The sequence below is a fragment of the Tasmannia lanceolata genome, unplaced genomic scaffold (assembly GCF_043159265.1).
Source record: "Tasmannia lanceolata isolate RefF3 unplaced genomic scaffold, GAP_Taslan_0.1 ptg000026l, whole genome shotgun sequence".
NCBI classification, from domain to species: Eukaryota; Viridiplantae; Streptophyta; class Magnoliopsida; order Canellales; family Winteraceae; genus Tasmannia; species Tasmannia lanceolata.
In genome coordinates this window covers 7,462,524-7,484,590 of record NW_027518703.1, presented here as the reverse complement: position 1 = coordinate 7,484,590, position 22,067 = coordinate 7,462,524, and the positions used below count along the sequence as shown (strand labels likewise).

The following is a 22,067-nucleotide window of genomic DNA, read 5'->3' as shown; positions in this document are numbered from 1 at the left end:
ACTTTTCCCAAAAATTCCTGTAATCCAAACAGGACCTAAAGGATTGTTTTTTTCCTTTTAATAATGCCAAATGAGTTATTTGAAACTTGAAATATCTCCTTCTAAATAAACCCCAACATAAAACACCTATTTCATGTTTCAAATAAATGTTGTGTGAAATTTTGTTTAGAAACTTATCCCTACTCTATTGCGTGACCTGATGGATCCTTTTCCTGGGAGCTTGTGAACAAGATGGAAAGATGCACGCCATTTGCCGTTTCTTAAATGTTTAGAAAAGTCAATGACATTGTTATTTCGGAAGCTAAGGGAGGACTTTGATGTTTTCTATTAGTAACTATCTTCCCTTTTCATAATATTTTTGTTTTATTTTTTATTTTTTGCTTTTGTTTATCATTTTCTTTTATCTGTTGAAGCTAGTTACCAAAAGGTGATATTCCAGTGCCATTCCTTAAAGCATGTTACTTGCTACACGACTAGCTTATAATATGGATGTTTGCTGCAAAATACAGACTTTTCTTATATACTCTTATATATTTATTCTTCTTCATCATTAAATTTAGGTTTGCCCCTATTCTAGTGTAACTTGAACCCTCATTGTAAAGAATCCTCACTTTGCTTAAATGGTTATCAATCTCGAACTTTGTATCATTCAAAATGTTTAAAGCAAACTGGTTTAGCATAGTGTTGTGATCTTGTTGGAAAATGTGGAGTCTATTATAATATATTACACTACAGTATGTGAAGATGTATTTTTCTACTATTTATGAGTTCTATGGTCCTTTTGATAGAGAGATGGAGAATGTCAATGGACATGTGAAATTTCAAAATCACTATGCCCGTGTCCACGTGCAGCTCTCTGGGAGCTGTAAGGGGTGGAGATCAGAGGGGACATCTATAGATGGTGGCTGGTTGTCTACAGATGTATTTGTTGACAGTGTTGAGCAGAAATGGCATGCTAATTTAAAGTTTGCAAATCTTTTTGGTCCCGTAAGTCATTTAATCTTTTGTGGTATAAAAAAAATTAAAGATCAGGAACTATTTTTCTTGTCTTGGAACATTTCAGATTTTGCTACTTGCAATCTTAATTGCATAAATGTCAACATGCCTGATGTATTCTTAATGCCATAAGCAGCTCTTTGAAAGGATTCTGGACATTCCTATCATGTGGTGTAAAGGGAGAGCTAGTGGTGAGGTGCTTGTCTAAACTTTAACTGACTCCCTTTATCTTTTTCCCACAGATTTAATCACAATATGTCTTCAGTTTATACCTCCAAGGGTCACTCAATGATTTTAATATGTAAAGCTGTTTGACGATGTTTTTTTCTTTCTTTTTGGTGTTATGACCTATCTACTTGATGCATTTTTTGCTGTACTATTGACTTCATTTTCTCTACCTTTAGTATCAAATGATTGAGTCAGGCCCCTTTAGCCATTTTTTTATGACATAGGGTACCCCCACCTCATTTTAGTGTGGGACTAATCCCTGTGGAAGCACGCAATCACCCGTAAACCACGTGCATCGGGTTACTATGGGGAGAGTCGAACTCGCGTCACTGGGAAGCATACCCAATTTAATGTCTCTATTTCTTTAGTTTTCTTGGTTTGTCTTCTTTTCCTTCTGTTTTGTTGTTCGTGCAAATTATGAAAATTTTGATTTAAAAAATGGTGTCTATTCCGCTGCCAGGTGATTTATCAAAGTCAAATGGTTGTTGCTACGATTCACAAACTTCTTCACTGGCTTTCTGATTTCCTTGTTAAAGCCTCCTCGAAAGCACCTTGGGAGCTGTATATTATCTTTTGGTGTAAAGGGAGACATTTCTAGAAGGAACAATCACTATATCAACCAAAAGACAAGAAAAGAAATCATTATGGGAAAGAATTCTTATTTTAGTGAAATTTTTTGATGTCTCCATAAATTGAAATATAAGATTTCCGTAATTTGATATGTTGCAGAGTTAGGGGTTTAGAAGGGTGTAAAAGTTGTCGACCGCTTATCGATATTACCTCTTAATGTAGTTGATGCTATTTAAACACTTGTTGATCAGCCTGTGTTGGGCTGCAAGTGGGCATCTTATCGACAATTTCTGTAAATTGGTCTCTCTCTCTCTCTCTCTCTCTCTCTCTCTCTCTCACACACACACACACACACACACACACACACACACACACACACACAAGTTTTCCAAATCACCCACACGGGCTTCTTATCTAGGAGACTAATTTTAAGTCGATATTTAATACTTTGCAGGTTCTTAGGCATTAAGGCTGATATATCAATGAGTCATTATTCTTTTTGTTTTTTGTTCGTTTTTAGGTGGCCCTCTTTTATTTCCTTAGGGGGCAGTTGAGGTTCATGCCATGAATTTTCGGTACAGAGGTTCATGCTTTGATGTTTATACAAGCTATGCTACTCATATAGGCATGATTTCATGACAGAGTTAGTGCATGATGTTCTTTGTTTGTGCTGAGTGTCATCTCACAATCACTGAATTTTCTTGGAACTAGTCAATTTATTTTTAGTGGATTCTTTTCTTTTCGACTTTGTTTTAATAATGACATCCCTCTTTCACTTATGGTAATTAGATATTGACTGCTATTACAATTCCCCCCAAAGCTATCAATGACCAATCAGAAAGGTATTTAATGAGGTGAGAAGTGCCATTGTCAATATGAGGGAATGGAATTATCATTGCCCTACTTTTGTTCATTGTTATGACTTGCCCAAGGATGACCCACATTTTCTTTTTTAACTAGCAAGTCAAATGCCAAAGTTATTGAAGGTGGATTTTGGAATTGAATTGTGTCACCAACCAACATACTGCATTTTATTGGTTCAAAAGAAAGATGACCACATCCTCAATAAAAGTGACCACACGGGATACTATTGAACTTTCATTCTTTTCCATTATTTGCATAATTCAGTTATCATATTTGCAGCACATAATATATCTGTATCAAATTTGCATTATTTTCTCAACTTTCTTTGTTTTTTTATTCTTAGGTTCATGTTTGCATGTCAAGAGGAGAGACTTTTCCCAACCTTCACGGGCAGCTTGATGTGACTGGGCTGGATTTTCAAATATATGAGGCTCCATCATATTTTAAAGTATGTCTATGTTTCATCTATTGTCATGAGTTGCTCTTTTTTCCCCTAGGTTTCTCTTTATAATGAGTTCTGATTTTTTAGTGACATTTTCAATCTTAGGCAAAAGACATTATCTATATCCTTTCATTGTGAATGTGCACTTGTTATTGCCACCTTTGGTTGTGACAAAAAAGAGGATCATGATGGATCAATACTGAAGCCTTTATATCAAAGCCTGTTACTATCACTAATAGAACTCTTGATGAATGTTAAATAGTGAATTTTTGGTGAGCGTGTTCTTTTGCTGTATATAGAGTTTTTTGAATGGTAAGGATCAATTCTTTAAATGAAGACTGAGGCGGTCTCGAATGGATACATAGAAAGACCAAATAGAGACGAAAAGTACAAAGGGAAAACAAGCAAAGACATTAGCAACTATGGAGGGAGTCGAAGAGTTCAACTCTCTGCCTATGGACAGGGAGAAAGTTGAAGAGCTCAACTCTCTGCCTATGTACTCCTTCTCTGGTGAGCTTATCCGTCTTCCCATTTGCCGTCCTCCTATTATGATTGAAAGATATCGAATATGATCCCACCCTGTCCTGAATCTCATCAAATTGAGCTGCGAATCTCCAAGGTACCTTAAGTGGATCTTTTAGCCATCTTATGACACTGAGAGAGTCACCTCCGACCACCACCCTGTGACTTCACTCTGCAAAAACTTAACTCCTTGGTGTATGGCTCGATCTTCTGCCTCATTTGAGTCTGCCACTCCAATTGGCCCACTAAACGCCCTAATGACATCCCCTTTCTCGTTCCTTAATAGCCCACTAATACCTGCAGGCCACGGATTCCCCAAACTGGAACCATCGAAGTTCAATTTGAGAGTCGCCTGAGGCGGAGGGGACCGGGCTTGTACAACTTTCGGCACACAAGTAGATAGTTCAATAGTATCCCGTGTGGTCTCTTTTATTGAGGATGTGTTTATCTTTCTTTTGCTGTATATAGAGTTGAAGATACCAATTTTTCATAGCGGAATTAATGAATGATGAATGTTGGATGTTTGTCCTGTATTCATTTTCTCTTTATTTCTCCTTTCTTATTGTTATTTTTCCTAATTTTTCTTACTTGTGTAATTTTCACTACAATACACATGCTACCGGGTACTGATATCTGCACTACAATATTTTGAAAATGGCACTGCTCACTTTGTTTTATTCAGCTTTTCATGGTTTTTACAATACTCAAGATACTATCAATATCCAAGCATAATAGTCTCCAATCAGAAAAGCGTACTTTTTTGTTTAGCTTCCCACAGTTGTTATCAACATCCAATCCGAACGGTGTACTTTTGTATTTAGATTTTCAGTGTATCACTACTTGTTGCCTTGTAGCTTGATCTCGAAGTTTTTGGAATGCTCCAAATTCCCATCGAGCATCCAAATCAGGGTCAATATTAGCAAAAACATCTCTGAACAAGGTTCTAGCTCCATGCCAAATGTGTCCGGAAAAGAAGAGCAAAGCAAACATAGCGTGTCCAAAAGTGAGCCAGCCCCTTTGACTGCGACGTAAAAGTAAAACACCATTAGATGTTGTTCACGGTTGTTACAATACTCTTAGATACTATCAGCATCCAATTAGAAAAGTGTCCAATCTCCAAGTTTTTGGAATGCTCCAGATTTCAGCTGTGCATCCAAATTAGGGGTCAATAGCAGCAAAAACATCTCTGAACAAGGTTCTAGCCCCATGCCAAGTGTGTCTGAAGAAAAAACGCAGAGCAAACGTAGCATGCCCAGAAGTGAACCAAATCTGATGGTGTTTTTCGTATTTGTCCAATCAGAAATTGTACTTTTTTATTTAGCTTTTTGTAGTTGTTACAATACTCAAGATACTATCAAATTCCAATCAGAAATGTGTAAAACAAAGCGAGCAGTGCCATTTCCAAAAATGGTGGTGCGGATACCAGTCCCCTACATATAGTGGCATGTATATTGTAGTGAATGTTACACAAAAATAAGAAAAATAACAATAAGATATCATGGGATTTGCTAAGTAATTTCGCAGATGACTTTTGCATGAGCGAACAGCCACACAGGCTCACTTTTCAGCAGATTTTGTCTTAATCATTTAATTCATTTGAGGTGGCTGCTCTCTCATGCAACAATCAACTGTGAAATGCCTTTCTGCGAAATTCCCTAGCAAATCCCTAGTACATGGCACTTTGTATACACACCCCGCTAGACTAATAAGCATGGTTTAAATTTCCACCGACGACATGAAATGACTGAAATGTCTCCATTTCCATCCCCACCGAAGCCGAAGCTGAAACCGAAATGACGGAAATGCATATACCAAAATCGTAAGTGTAATAATAGTACACTATATTACTATGGATTGCATAATTATATGTATATGAATTGTGTGCAAAATGTGGTGCATGTATTATGTACAAATATTTATACGAATTACATGTAAAATTTTGTATGTCCTAAATTACCAGTCATGCGCGACAGTGCATGTTACTAGGGGTTCGATATTTTCAAACCATTATGGATGATAGTCTTGCTTATATGATGGTTTCTAAATGTGTATTTGTGCTTATTCTAGCATTTCCTGAAGTTTCATCTTTAAATTCTATCATTTGCATATGTTTCCATATGCTTCCTTGATTTTACAGGATTTCCACCGAAATTTCCAACCTTCCATTTCTGTAGTGACCGAAACCGAATTTAAAACCTTGCTAATAAGTCGAAAATATGCTACGTTGACTACCGCTTGTTTTTTGGGAATTAAAGCCACAAAAGTCGTACCCATACTTCTATCCAGCTCTAGGCCCTCATAAAAGGCTGAGAAGAACTTCAATATATCATCTATCACTGACTCGGTGACTCCCAAGTCCCAACAAGACTGGAAGAATACCAGCAAAAAACCATCAGGTCCTGGCACTCGATCCTTGCTCATTGGAAATAGACAATTCCTTGCTTCTTCCTCCTCAAATGGCTTTTCTAATTGTGCCCGATCCAGTTCTTCTAAAGAATCAAATTCTATCCCATCAGGTCTAGGCTGAGCACTTCCCTCTTATGTGTACAGTACATTTTCTAATTGGTAAAGCCGCCTCTTCTTGAATCTATTACAACAAAAGTAGCTGCGTTGATGTGTGAAAGGGATGTGACGTGGTGTTCATGCCTCTTCCCATGCTTCCATTTAGTAGTACAAATTCATCTTTATAATTTTATTGTAAAAGTCAGTTTAAATATGCTTAAATCCGTCCGTCATAGTAGAAACTCTATTTTGTTCTACATTCCCCAGCTATTTTGTCCGCGCTTGCTGAAAGAACATGTGGAGTACTTTTTAAGGAGAGAATTCTTTCAAAAAGGGAAGTAGCCTTCAATATATTATTTAGGACCGTGTTGACTATATATGCTACACCACTGAGCCTTTTTTCACTGGTTGACGGGGCCCATGTACTGTGAACTGCCTGCTTGAATACATGAGGTCTGGTACCACATTCTTATACAGGAATTTCACGTGCCTTTATGCTCCATGGGTCATGCTATGTCAATGTAGCATGGTCTGGCATGAATAATTTTGAAACATCCGTATGATTCTTTTATCTAAGCTTGTAAATTTGAAATGCAAGGATTTCCCTTTGAAAAATAGCGTTGTTTCAAAAATTCATTCCACTTTTAAGAATTCAATTTTTTTTTTGCTAGTATGACAATGCTTTATATATTTTTTCTCCTTTTGAGGGACATGCTACAAATATCATTGTTACAGTTCTTTCCAGGTTGATAGTTCATCCAATGCTCCATTCATGCCCTCGGATTTGTGAATATTTTTCTTTCCGGTTAGAGATTATTTAAGGACTCTCCATTGTTAATGAGTCCGAAACTGAAAAATTGCATTAGTTACCAGTTTGAGAGCACTGATCCATTTATTATGCATGGTCACTTGCAGGAAATAACAGCAAGTTTATGCTTTCGTGGCCAAAGAATTTTTTTGCACAATGCAAGTGGCTGGTTTGGCGATGCCCCTCTGGAGGCTTCTGGAGATTTTGGCTTGAACCCTGAGGATGGAGAGTTTCATCTAATGTGCCAGGTATTTTTCTTTGCTATATGAGATATAGGGCCTCGAAGGAATGTTTCTATGGTCATGTGACCCAATTAGAACCCTAGGTTGGAAAGCTTGGCAATCCACTAATCATGGCCGTCCGCCGGGAACGTGAGACCATATTTCTCAGATATCAGGAGTGTATAGTTCTTTGGGTTGACGACCCTCCTAATGTTGAGGTTCAGTTTGGGTTGGGTCAGGGTTGAAGTAATTCTCTCTCTGGTTAGGTTCGGGTTGTGGCCTCTACCTGACCCAACTCAACGCAACCCGAGTTGCAACCCTACATTTATTGTAGCCTTTTTCCCTTGGAAAAGTCGTGAAACTTTTGCAGCATCAGAATAGAAGCAATGGTATTTTTTTCTTTTTCCTTGGTGGAATATTATTAAAACTCAAACTAGACCCTAAAGCTGAATAATGGTCATTATGATTCTTGGAAAATAGGAGTCTTAAGATGCTATCTTCCTGACATCACAATGGCCATACACATGAGCATATTGAATGATGGAGAACGTATATTAATGGATAGAGCTCTATGTTTTCTGTGTGAATACGTTGTTTGATTTGGGAGCAAAAGGGTAGCAAGGTTGTAATCCAGGGTTTTAGTCTGGCACCATAAACCCTAATCCGCATGAAGTAAACCGTTACCATAAACCCTAATCCGTATGAAGTAAACAATGCTATTTTGGAAAGATGCCCAAATTGGGCTTTTATTTGAATTTTATTAAATTCACTTAACAACAGCAATGCAAATGAGCACTTTGTCCTTACTAAACACTACCAAGTGTACCTGTGTAAATAGGATAATTGACAAAACTGATCTTTGAAAACATTATAAAATATTTGAAAATACTTTCAAGGATGTAAGGCTGAATTGTCAAGTGATATGTATTTCCATAAACTTTGCCTGTCAACAAGAACTCAATTGCTCCCTTGTGAGATTTTATAAAGCAGCTAAACATTTTTTTCCCTTTTTATTTTCTAGTCGACAAGTAGAAACTTACTTCTTATATTTGTAGGTTCCATATGTTGAAGTGAATGCACTTATGAAGACTTTCAGGATGAAGCCTTTGTTGTTCCCGGTACGTGTATTGTATGGTGTGTTTTTTATGGTCTTAAACGCATCAATCTTTAATCAACCAATCCTACTATACCGGAACACACACTGCTTTTAATGGCTGCTGATAGTTTAGAGCCTTAGTCATTTACCAATGCATATATGTTGTCATTAATAAGCACTATCCATGCTATATCTTATGATATCCAGAAGAGAATTTTTCTAGTTTCCCATTATCTTGTTCCATTGACAATGGGTACTTGCATTTGAAGCACTCCGACAACTTTGCTGTACTTGTCATTACGGAATTTTGCGTGGTATTAGCCTGATTTTCTGATAGGATTTGATAAGTCGCTGAACCTTATCCTTTCATGACATACATCACATCAGTATTCATTCAGTTCATCTACTTGCATGCTCATCTTCTCCTAGATTCATGTGATTTTGAAATTTATCTTTTCGAACGTTTGTGTTGAAAGTTACTTCATTTAATCCAATGTTTAAAATTCCCTGAGTCAATTGCCATCTTGTTCGAGTTGACTCTTTTTTTTACCATGTTCGAGTTCTCTCCGAGTCCTAGTTTTGCCATACCTAGAAACTGTGTGTTATCACTTGCTGATTTGCAATAGTCTTATGACCGTGTTTTAAATGCAGCAAATTTAATAATTTAATGTGAGTTCAATCTGTGAATCAGTTTTTGCATTTACCAATCTATCTCCTAGACTAGCATCGTATCTGTTCTCTACCTTACTAGTAAATTCTATAAATTTTCTGTTTCTTCTGCTTGAAGTTGCTGCATGGGACCGTAAGTTTTTGAAGTCCAGTTGTCTTCTCTTTGAATGCTTCTATTGCTATTTGATATAGGTCTCTTGTTGTTATGGTTTGCTTAGATTAATTTAAGATCTCTGTGATTGGTGGGGTTTTGAGAGATCATGCAGGGTCTTTGATTTGGGCTTTTGCGGGTCCCATTGGTACCCCCGATGCTAGTGAGGCAGAGGTTAGAGCTGCTCACCAAGGTATAAAATTATTGGCAGTGGGTCGGGGTGATAAAATAGTGGTGGAGGGGGGACGGGGACTCTATCACATTACGGGGACTCTATCAATGTGATTAGATGGCTCAGCGGTTTGCATGGTTGCCCTTGGAGATTTGATCACCTTTTTTATGAGATTCGTGACTGGATGGAGGCAAATGACCTATCTTTCCGTCATGTTAAGAGGTCCGCTAATGATGTAGCAGGTAGGCTTGCCAGGAGTGGGGTGTCCAAGGAGGAATTGGAATTATTCGATGATTTACCACCTTGAGGGGCTGTGGCTCTCCTTTTCATTCATTATACTGTTACTTTCTGTCATCTATATGTTTTCTGTTTCTTGTATTTCTTCACTGATGTATGACCATCTCGGTCTTTCTATTTTCTATCAATGAAATGATAAGACCATTCAAAAAAAAAAGAAGATTAATTTAAGATCTTCTTTTTCCTTTAAGTGCAGGTGGCTGGCTCAATAACTGCTGTATTTAACTGTCAAGGCCCTTTGGATGCTCCTATTTTTGTCGGAAGTGGAATGGTTTCGAGAAAAACAGCTAATGCAGTTATGGAATTTCCCACATCATCTGCATCAGAAGCTGTGATAAGGAATAAAGATGCTGGGGCAGTTGCGGCATTTGACCGTATTCCATTTTCATATGTATCAGCCAATTTCACTTTCAATACAGATAACAGTGTTAGTTTCGTTTTCTTCATTTATTATGTACCCTTCCACAATTGCAGTGAAAATTCCTCCATTGCTATTGCAATTTTGTTTAACTTACCGTGGGTTACAGGTTGCTGACTTTTATGGTATTAGAGCGAGCCTTTTGGATGGTGGTGAAATTCGAGGGGCTGGAAATGCGTGGATCTGTCCGGAGGTCATGTACTGTTAACTATGTTTTACTTGCAGAAGAAATGATTATTTTAGTTTATGAATTTAATGATGTCCTATCTCTTATGCGCATGAGCACAATGATGTCCTAACTCTAATGTTTATGAGAACAGCGATGTCCTATCTATTATTTTTCTTATTTTTTCCTATAAATTACTATATTTTATTTTTCAATGCAATATTTTGCAGATTTATTCCAGGGTGTGTACTAGCCAGAAAATTCTTATCCATTAATAGCCAAGGTGTATCAAACATATTCTTTTATATAATTTGAAAGTAGAAGTGTTCTTTTATTGGTCATGTTACATGGATTTTTCTAAATGGGTAAGTACAATGATTGGGTTGCAGAGGATGACCCTTTTGTTCCAATTTTTTATTTTGTCGTAGAGCACAGAAACAAAATGCCGAAAAGCTGAAGCGTTCCATTCTAGTGGGCAAAACGAAACGACGATCGAAACGAAATTTATAACTAAGGTCTTACCATTTTGGTTATTATCCCTCACCTTGTTCTACCACCTTCCCCATTTTCTGCTATTCTGCATATGGTTATAGTAATTGTTATGTTGTGTCCCACACCTCAACTTTAGATGCATTATCGTCATCATGTGTGTTACAGTATTTGTTATGTTGTGTCCTACACCTCAACTTTAAATGCCTTATCGTCACCATGTGTGCACGATATACTACTATTAACAAGTCCTACCTTCTCTGTTTGGAAAGTTTTTCAGTAACTTCACCTTTTATCTCTAACTGGTTCAAAACTTTCGGGATTAATTTTGCCCCTTAGTTCTTGTAACATTTTTTATGTACTTGTATATCACATCCACTATGTGTTGTGAAGGAAAATGGAATCTTGATGGTTGTGAGAAGGATCTGGTTATTTGAAAATCAAACATGTCTCTTAAAATATCATGTTTCTCATCACATCCTGATCGGAAATCTCACTAAATTTGTTCTTTATTTTTATGGGCCTGGCATGTACATTTATATTTTTAGGAGTTCAGAATTCCAATGGTTTCTTATTTCTTTGCTTTTACATTTTAACAGGGCGAGGTGGATGATTCAGCAATGGATGTAAACTTGTCTGGACAATTTTCCTTTGACAAAGTTATGTATCGGTATTTACCATGTGAAATTCAGCTACCGTCGCTCAAAATTGGGGAACTAAATGGAGAAACCAAGCTTTCTGGATCACTTTTGAGACCGTAAGATTGCAAGCCCTGTAATAATAATGAGTGGTAAATTTAATGATGTCCTTGTTTATAAATTGTAAATGTAAAAATTTCTTGTTTATCTAACCTTGGGCTATGATTCTTTTACTTCCACTTAGACCACATTGCATGAAAATTAAAAATTTAATGTTTATCAAACCCTGTACTATGATTGTTTTTCTTCCATTTAGACCTCATTCTATTGTTCATGCATTCTTAGGTTTGAATTTCAGGAGATTAGACATTAAGTGGGCTGCACCAAAAGCTGAAGAGTCATTCAGTGATGCACGTGGGGATATTATTATTTCACATGAGTATATCACTGTCAATTCTTCATCAGTTGCTTTTGACTTATATACGAAAGTTCAAACATCTTATCCTGATGAATATTGGGTGGGCATAAAAGATGGTGATGTAAGGAGAACTGTGCCTTTAATTATTGATGGAGTTGAATTGGATCTCCGGATGCGTGGGTTTGAGTTCTTCAGTTTGATTTCCTCTAATACTTCTGACTCTCCAAGACCTATGCATTTGAAAGCTACTGGAAAGATAAAATTTCAAGGAAAGGTTGTAAAGCCTATTAGAATCACAGATGATAAAGTGGTTCGTGATGAGAAGAATATGGACAGACAGGTGATTGATAATGAAAAGACTACTCTTGTTGGGGATATTTCACTATCAGGGATAAAACTAAACCAACTGATGTTAGCACCCCAACTGGTTGGATCTTTGAGCATTTCAGAGGAGAACATGAAGGTACAATTATAAAACTAGTACTTTTAAAAAAAATCAGTTCTTTAGTCTTATCTTGTTTAAAATTTTTATGCCTTCTTTAGAAATTGTTTTTTTTTAAAAATTTGTTTTAGCTTGTGTATCCAAGTTCCGGTTCATTATTGGTTGCTCTTTTAATCCGTCATTCATCATGGTGGCCCCTTGCATAGCTAAGAAATTGGGAATCAATTCGGGGCTCAACATTTTCCAAGCTTAAAAAAAAGGATATTCAAATAAGTTCATAGGATAGACAAAGAAATAGATGAGGATTGGCAATATCCATGTCATGGACAATTGAGATCTTTGAGCTCAGTTATGTGGACCGAGTTGAGGTTAGTCTTAAGAATATCAAGAAACTTCTTTTGACATAGAGTGAGTTGTGATGTGGGCATAATGTGTGTCATGGATGATACAATGCAATATATATTGGATTTTTGTCTTTCATATTCGAATTATAGAGCTTGTGTCAATCCATGCTTGTGAGTATTATAGATCCTTTGAATCCGGTTTTTGATTGCTTGGATAACTGATGGGGCCATCCATGACAAGAAGACACTCAAGTCAAGCTGGGCTAATTCGAGGTCAAGTTGAGCCGATGTGATACCTAGACCCCCTAATAGGGCCTCAAGTGGGGTGTAGGAGAGCATAGGGTGTGAAAGTGTCATTTTAAAAACTTTGACTTGGGTCAAATGTCTCAACTCAAGAGTCAATTCTCGCTTCTTTTGTTGGATTTCGTGTGTAGGAGGCCCACTTGATTTTGCTGCAAGGTTGTATAATTTTGTTTTGTTAGGAGGTGAAATTAGTTTATATTGGGAATCAAGCTAAAAAATAGTTTCCTTAATGAGTTAGTCGAAGTCTAGGAGATCGAGTCAAATTGGGCTTGTTTTTATTAAGCTTTGTTGTTATTTTTAATAAAGATTCTTTAGTTAGTTTCTTCTTTTTTTGTTGGGGTGCTAATTAGAAGTCTAGGAGTTCTCCAATCTTCTCTGCTTTCAAAAATAAGTTCTTGCAAATTTGGGACTCTTTCATTTGTTCTTTCAATCTTTTTTGATTCAAGCTTGATCTTAAGATCCAACAGTTAGATCTGAGTTTGATTTATAATCGATTTGCTTACACCTTTCAATTTGAGGATTGATTTTATTATTCCAAGGGTTACAAACACATCAGACCCTTAGATCTGTTTCAAAATTAATGGGTTCATTAAAATCTGTCATAATTATTGATATTGACAGTCCTCAAAGTTCAAAACAGTTCTGTTCAATTTTCATCCTTACTTTCACCAGATTCTATCTAGTTCCCTATTCTAAGTGAACTTGTTCCCAGACTAGTCCCTATTCTTGTTTTCTAAGTTCCTTTCCATCTAACCCATCCTACATCAATAGCTCTACCGTTTCGGCGGTTTAGTCTGCTTTAATTTAGAAAGGCATTTCTTATCGTGTCTTGAGTGAGTTTTTATTTCTTGAACAAGTGTTCGAATGTATTCTTGTCCTGATCAAGGTGCTCTTTATATGCTTTTCTTTTGGATCCATTTATTACTCTCTTCTCTCCAGTAGTTTCCTGACCTTCTATATTAGCATATTGCATGTTGCCTCATTATCTTGAGCTACGAGTTCTCTGTGGTGGACTAGCTGGTGATCAGTTGGTTATACCCTCTCCGATGTTAGACAAGGGTTTAGAAACATCGAACTCTATTACATGTTCAAATCCATTTGGCAACAAAGTATGGCAATGTTTTTGGAATTTATTGATATTTTTCTTGATGTTGCTCAAGGATATTTCACATTTCTTAACCCTCTCTAAGGATTGCTACTAAGGGATTTCTCTGATGCAAATTATTGGCAAGTGACAACTGAGTTGCTTTTTTACAAGTCTTTTGACTCGTCAAATATTTGGGCTTTCCTTCCCTTCGGTTGGTTTTGATATAGCTTTGATGTTAGATGCTATTGTGGCTCACTTCAAAGCGGCATTTTTCAGTCTATAAAATACTTGACGAACATTGTGTTTTACGTATGGATAGGGGACTTTTTAATTGCTATCAATTATCTTAAGAGAGGCATGTTTTGGGAAATGGAGGATATATCCAAGGGCTTTGCAGAGCAAGCTTACTGGAAGCGGCCCTGGAAGGTGGGAAGCACAGTTCAGAAGCGTGGGAAGCGTATATCCTATTTTTCAGGTGGGAAGCGTGGCATTTCTTCGACTCTCTTCCGCCCTTCTAGCTCCAGATACTTCCAGAATCTGTGAACCCGGGGGTTTTGATCCCAGTCTCTTCACTATTTCCCAGTGCATAAATCCCTCAATCAGCACCGGTAATCTTATTATCTCAGGGTTTTCTTTGGATACAGCCAACAATAGACTTCCTTCATCATAGCCCATTCCAGCTTCACAATTCGAATCAGTGGCCAAAACCCTCCCGATTTTACTTCCTATGATTCGGAAGTTTTCCACCCTCCACGCTAGCGGCTGGAACCCACGCACCACCCACCACGAGGCTGATACCACTTCTTAGAACTTCACCCTCCACAGTTCCAACTGAGAAAAGGGGGAATTTCCATCTCTAATCCATTTAACCTTTGTTTCCTCTAAATTTCCTTCGAAAGGGGGAATTATCAGCATCTCCTTGTCAGCAATAAGATGTATTTCCACCCTTTATTCCAAATCACCCGTTTGAAGGAGCCGTTCCTCCAAGGCCTTAAGATCTCCCTTATAATCCTTGGCAATTTCCCCCCCAAAGGTTTCTACTGGACTCTGGAATAGACTTCAAATATGTTGGCTCAGTCCAAAGTACTTCTGCATCAGAACCTTCTATCTGAGTATTACCTGAATGATTCTGAGTACCTTCACCAACTCCATCCAGCACTGGATCTTCTGAGATTTCCTCCTCTCTAACCGAGTTCACTTCTATCCGTTCTTCCTCTATATGTTCCTCCACTGACAAGGGTTTCCTTTGAGTCCTTCGGTGCTCAATACTTTGATCCATCTTCGACCAGATCTTCCTACATATCAGGCATTCCACTCGCCTCCTGAAATTAATGAAGGAACATTTGGAACATTTCCAGTCCCCAAACCTTCCGTCCATTCTCCTTCTATTCACACTCTCCATTCTCTTTTCTCTTTTACTCTTTTGAACTTGCCACTGGCCTGTCTCCATCTCTCAAGTGTGAAGGCTCCCTTGGTTCTTCTGTGTCAATGTTTTCTTGCTGAAACTTTGCAGGTCTCTGAATCCGGGCTCCCTTGATTCTTGAGGGATTCTCCCTAACCTCTGCGGGCTCCCTTGATTCTTGAGGGATTCTCCCTAACCTCTGCTTCCAACGATGATTCCCATCACCGTTTCGGAACTGAGTTCCAAACCAAACCGTTCCCATCTCAGATTCCTCTATCCATTTTTCCATTGCTCCCAATGCTGGTTGCTTTCGCCTAACAATGTTATGATAACCCTCTATCAGAAGCCCCAGTCACCTTTTCCTTTTTTTTCAATGCAAAAAATGGCCAAGAAAAACCAACATGACCTATTTTAGTTTAGCCTAGTTATATCCGCATTAATGTATAATAATTGAGGTATATAAATATTTGTAGCAATATATGGGTGTTACTATGTGATCATATCAATTAAAAATGTTTATTATATTTTGTAATACGTAGAGTGCACATATAATAAAACCATAGTAACTAAAAAAACCTATTCCCCGCACAAATATGTTCATTTCTTGCTTCATGTTTTCCTCATCTGCTTTCCACATTAGGACAGCTACTGATATTCCCACCATGGTTTAAAATTTCGGTTTCGGTACCGGTTTCTGACCCCTGAAATTCCGAAATTTTGGACCGAAATTCCGAAATTCTGAAATTTCAGCCGAAATTTGGTAAAGGCCGTAATTCGAAATTTCGCCAAATTTTGGTTTCGGTCCCAAAATTTCGGATTTCGGCCAAAATTTAAAACCATGATTCCCACTACCATGTTTTGATAACGAGACAAACTCACCTTGTATTCTACTATTTAACCAGCAGTCAGAAGCAATTACAATTCCCAAAAGCTCACAACAGCTAATTAAAATAGAAAAGACAAGGTGATTTTGTCTCATTACGAAAACATGGTAGTGCAATAATCAGTAGCATTAGTTAATTTCTCTAACAAATGGTGTAAAAAAGGCCTTTCTCGGTGCCCGTTTCAATACCATTTCTTAGATTGGGAATTATGAAAAAAATTGTGTACATATATATGTCTTGTAGATGCTTTTGTGTGGTAAAAATAATGCAATGAATATATTTTTCATGTTGTCATGTTTATTACCCATTGTGTCATTATTGTCCAAAATTTTCTAGAACTACACTCGTGTATAATCATTTGCCTATTCGTGTGCATTCCTTAACATTTTTTGTGATTAATGGTTGCTTTTGTGGCTATTTAGTTGGATGCCACAGGAAGGCCTGATGAGAATTTGACAGTGGAAGTTATTGGACCATTACGACCTACTACAGGAGAAAACTTGCAAAAGAGCACAATTTCTGTTTCTCTTCAAAAAGGACAACTTAGAGCTAATGTTTATTATCAACCAAAATGTTCAGCAAACTTGGAGGTGCTTTATCCTTTCATCTTTTTGTGTATGATTTTGAATAAAAAATTGTATTTATTTTATTTGTGGGATTTTGTTACTTATGATTTCAATTGTTTTTATCCAGCGTGTCATATAATTAACTCTCCTTGTAACAATTCTTTGTTATGTGGATAGGTACGCTATTTGCCACTTGATGAGCTAGAGCTCGCGTCACTTCGGGGAACAATACACAAGGTAATGTGGCATTTAATTTAACACTTTCTAAAATGTTTGCTGTAAATTTTGCAATCATATTATTGATACATTCTTCTAACGGTAGTTATTGCATCAATAAGTCATTAAAACATTGGGAGGGAGGTCTTTAGGACAATTGATAAAATTTTGAAAGAAAGGAGAAGGAATAGAGAAAATATTAGGAAGTAGACAGGTCAGGAAAAGAGTTGGTAAAAGATGAACAATAGCTTATAACTTTTTACACTCCTTCGAGGTAAGTCATAGACATCTATCGTGCCCTACCTTGAAATCATCTCATGAAGACGAGCATTTCCTTTCGTCTTGGTGAGTGAGTACCACCAAGCCGCTCTTTTGATCAAACATAGGAAACACAAGCTTCTTTAATTGTCTTCTCTTGAACAGAATGATAACTGAGTTCAACATAATTTGTTCTCTTATGAAAAGCTATATTTGGAAGAATATGTAAACCCTCATACCTGATTGTCCCAATAAAGTGCCACAGAAAGTTTAACCTCAATTATAAAGTTAGCCAAAGGCAGCGAGGAAGTTCAGTGAAGCAGTAAAAGAGAGCAAAGACAACAGGAAATTGTTACTACTTATTTCTTCCTAGAGTCTGGATTTGCAGAAAGTGCATCATAATGAGAGACATATGCCGAAGATGTGGTGGGGGAGGAAAAAAGGAGATTGAACCAGGGTGAATAGGCATCGATAGGTCATAACTCATATCTACAAGCAAGCATGTAAAGGAAGCGGCCTAATGAAGGAAATATGGAGGTCACAGTAGGAGGCTACCCGTCGGTAAGGATCTCATAAGGTGAATAGGCATCAATGGGTCATATCTACAAGCGCAAACAGAAAAGAAATGGCCTAATGAAGGATATATGGAGGTCATGTTAGGAGGGTACCCGTCGGTAAGGATCTTATGACTCATGAGGAGAGGTGCGGTTTAGGTCTAGGATGTTGAAGGCAAGCCTGATTAGAAGAGTGAAGGGGCGCTGATGAAAGGTGGAAGACCTACATAGATGGGAAGCACGGCAATGGAGCCTAACTTGGATCTCAGAACCAAGAAACTAAATTGCAACGAAGTGTTATTTTTGTTGGGTTCGCTGGAGTAGGCCTAGAGGATCAGAAACATGGGAGGAAAAGCCCTAGGAGAGAAAGATTTGCATACTTGTCAACATGGAACATGGCAATGAATGCCATAGCGAAGTCGATTTGTCTTTGCTTCTTCAATACCACTCTCCATGCTTGGGCAAAATCTAGTCCATAACTCCCTTATTGAATAATCTCCACCACCATTTCGAAATTGCAACCATAGACAGACTGCCCACTGTTATATATTCTATGTCAATCTAATGCTGGTTATGTTATCATTGTCGTCTTTCTCTCATTACTATCCTGAGGATATATTTTCATTTAACCAAGATGGAACCAATTGGTTGGTTTCTAATGAGGGAAAAGCAAATTTTCATTAGTTTTATATTTCAATGTGTTAAATTGAAGAAATCATGTTACAAGATGACTTTATTTTCCAAAGAAGGCAAAGAAAGATTTTTTTAGTTTTATATTTCAGTGTGTTACGTAGAAGAAATCTTATTATTTCTATACTAATTTTATAGAAATGTGGACATTCAATAGTACTGGACCACGCTAGAGGTTTTAAAATCATATTATTTCTGTACTAATTTTATACAAATGTGAAAATTCAATAGTACTGGATCATGTTAGAGGTTTTTGGTTACCTTCTCTATTCAATCTAGGCTTCTCACAATTATTGAAGCAGAAATGGCAATTTTCCTATTTGATTCAACATGTCAGTTACTTGTTTGAAGTTCCTTCAAATGATTTCACAGTCAAAGTTTGTTGCTTATGTGGCAGTTTGAACTTTGAATTGTTATAAAGGTACTGACAACCTGCCTACTTTCAGGCAGAGCTTCAACTTAATTTTCAGAAGAGGAGGGGTCATGGAATTTTATCTGTACTTCGTCCAAAATTCAGTGGTGTGCTAGGTGAAGCCCTCGGCGTGGATGCTCGATGGAGTGGGGATGTTGTGAGTACTTCCATTCCAATTATGTTTTTTTAATAGTCATTTTCTATGGTTGAATAAGCTCCTAACTGTCTCCTCTTAGGTAACTCTATTTTTTATTTTTGGTTTTGAAATGGCGTAGGTTACTCTTCTGACCCTATACTTTTACACCACAGGCTTGCATGCTCAAAATCCTAATCTAACATATCTATTGCATTTTCAACCATTTCAAACTAAGAATAGTACCGTTTTTATCTCCTTAAATTCACAATAAATTTTAGCAAACACTAGTACATTTTGGAATCACTCATAATGTTTTCTGGGTTGAGTTTGACACAAAATCCTGTCACTTTATTTCCATTCCAATGGATTTTAGTTTAATAAGAAAATCACATTTTTTTTTTGAAAATTCAATAAGAAAATCACATTAATATTGGAACCTTATGTTTTTTTCGTTTCTGTTTCGTTGTTCCTTGGGGACCCCCTCGGTCTCGCTTTCTTTATTGAAATACTTTCGTCATTCAAAAAAAAAAAAAAAACAGTCGGTGCTAACAAGTCTAAAATAAGTTTAAATCCAAGTTTACATGCTAACTATTATAGAAATAGATAAATATTTTAGGGAATCTTTATCGATCTTTCAACTTACAGATGTGTTTTTATTAGTTTCATGGTACATCGACATAAATGCCAACGAATAGGCAATCATGTTAAACTTTGTGGAATTGCAAGACCATTCGAATACTGTTTCCTCAGGTGGTGCATAGATATCAAGGACACTGAACTTGTCAGCATTTGTGAATTTATCTATTAGGCGACCTTCTATTTTCACATCAGTTATTACTCCTAACCAACCAACAATTTCTCTTAAACAAAATGGCATTCTATATCTTTATGTTTTGCTCTTATGAAAGACTGGAATTTCAATCGTGGCTTGATTGTTGCAAACCTTGTTCACTAAATGGTCCACATTAAACTCATTTCACTTGATACTTTTTTCAACCAAATTATCTCCCAAACTGTTTTCGCCATTGTCCTCTATACATCCCACAAGTGTTCCATAAACAGTGCCTGACCTCTGATCGCTGGGAGACCTTCCCCATTCAGCATCAGAGAACATAAGATGCTGAGATGTCCATTCATTTTATATGTGGATTCCCTTTCATATGCGTCAACGATGGAGATAAACCTTTCAGGTTATGAACATATGGAATATGCATAAATTAGTTTACTACAATTGCGTAGGCATGGTCTAGTCTGGTAATCATAAGCAAATTAATTTCCCAACTAATATTTGGTATATGATTGTGGATCATTAAGAAGCACACTATCTTTTAAACTTAATATGTAATCCATCGCCATTCAGGTGCCAATTAGCCAAAATTTATGGTCTCCATATGGTCCTTGACATCAAACACCTTGTAAGTGACATTTTTGCTCTTCGATTGCTACAATATCATCTTCCGTTAGCACAATGTCATGAACGCATATGACCAAAGCAATAACTCGTTTATCTTGAGAAACAAGAAGCAATGAGCCACTTCTGGAAGCCAATCTCCTACACTGCAGCACTAAACCTCTTAAATAACGCTATTGGGGATTTTTAGATCATGTATCACCTTCTTTCACTTACTTACCTTCCCACTCTTCCCTTGACGTAGAAAGCCTAGAAGAGGACAATATAGACTTCGTCTTCAAGATTGCCTTATGAGACTATTCCAAAAAAAAAGGATTGCCTTATGAGACATTAAGTTGGTAAAGTCGTAAAAAAGATTTCCTTATGAGACATTAAGTTGGTAAAGTCGTAATTTCCTGTTCGCTTCTATAGACAAATAACTCCAAATGAATTTAACTTTGCTACCTGCACAAAAAGCTCGCGATAGCCCTGATGTAGTGAACAAAAACGTAGTAGAAAATTGATGCTCCATGCCAAAATTAGTTCTCGGAATGTTTATCATGGGTTTTCTTACGTAGTTACATGCTTTCAATTTGTGATGTAGCTTTTGCTAGTCATTTCCATTTCCTAGAAAACATGTTCATTTTCGTCCGTGTACTAATGGTGGGTTTCCTTTTTTGGCTAAAAGGATAGTAACCCTTGATCGATAAGTTCTTGTATGTTTTTTTGTCAGATTTTAGCACTGTTTTATGTGATGTTTTCTACGGAGTTAATTAGTCTGGCCAGTAATGTTGAAACAAATCGGTTATTGTCTTTCAGATAACTGTTGAAAAGGCTGTTTTGGAACAAGCCATTAGCCGATATGAGCTTCAAGGTGAATATGTATTGCCTGGCAGTCGTGACCGGTACCCTGCTGATAAGGAGAGGGATGGCTTGTTGAAAAGAGCCATGGCTGGGCATCTTGGGAGTGTAATATCTTCCATGGGGAGGTGGAGAATGAGACTTGAAGTCCCTAGTGCTGAGGCTTCTGAGATGCTTCCACTTGCACGGCTTCTTTCTCGTAGTACGGACCCCGCTGTTCGCTCTAGATCAAAGGTAGTATTTTCTCCATTCGATCAATTTTGATGGTGTAGGTTCCATCGTAAGTGTTTCTGTTAAACGTATACACGGATATATATAGTTTGAGAAAGAAAACAAATTAAAAAAATATGGTTATGTGTTTATGCTTAAAACTGCTGAAAACTGGCACAAGCTATCGAGTCTTTATTATGTATTTACTCTCTGCAACAAGTAGAGGATAATGTAGTGTCATCATGTTGCTTAAACATAATAGTCACTTTGCAGTTTTTAACCTTTGTTTGGCCCATCTCAGATGAAAAAGAAAAATCAAACACCAGTCTGCTCCCAGTTCTCTACTCTGTTTTGGTATTGAATAGACATTGATGTAGTGGCGTTAACAATAAATATTTTTATGGATCAATGGGAGCGCCAGAAATCATTTTCCAAGTAGTTTTTGAGATGATTGGTTAGTGTCTCATACGTCATGCTAATATCCATAGCGGTCCCCACAGGCTTCCATTCATCACTAAACATATGTATAATATTTTATGCAGGTTTTTAGTTGTTTTTATTTAATTTTTGGGAAAGTGTCCGTAGGTTTTGGTGGGCCCATATAGAGAAAACGTGAATACTAGTTTTAGGGCAGTAATATGTAAT

General features: G+C 37.1%; 1 protein-coding gene across 2 annotated transcripts in view; it reads left to right on the top strand.

The window, feature by feature from the left end:
• Positions 1-22,067, top strand: part of LOC143858800 (protein TIC236, chloroplastic-like) — a 55,429-nt gene that overhangs the window by 3,107 nt on the left and 30,255 nt on the right. For both annotated transcript variants that reach the window (XM_077369517.1, XM_077369518.1), the window contains exons 3-15: positions 789-987; positions 1,133-1,192; positions 3,002-3,106; positions 7,040-7,180; positions 8,209-8,271; positions 9,735-9,965; positions 10,066-10,149; positions 11,211-11,368; positions 11,608-12,130; positions 16,552-16,719; positions 16,873-16,932; positions 18,860-18,982; positions 21,171-21,446. In XM_077369517.1, the coding sequence (XP_077225632.1) occupies positions 789-987; positions 1,133-1,192; positions 3,002-3,106; positions 7,040-7,180; positions 8,209-8,271; positions 9,735-9,965; positions 10,066-10,149; positions 11,211-11,368; positions 11,608-12,130; positions 16,552-16,719; positions 16,873-16,932; positions 18,860-18,982; positions 21,171-21,446 (2,191 nt within the window). The remainder of the gene's footprint in view (positions 1-788; positions 988-1,132; positions 1,193-3,001; positions 3,107-7,039; positions 7,181-8,208; positions 8,272-9,734; positions 9,966-10,065; positions 10,150-11,210; positions 11,369-11,607; positions 12,131-16,551; positions 16,720-16,872; positions 16,933-18,859; positions 18,983-21,170; positions 21,447-22,067) is intronic.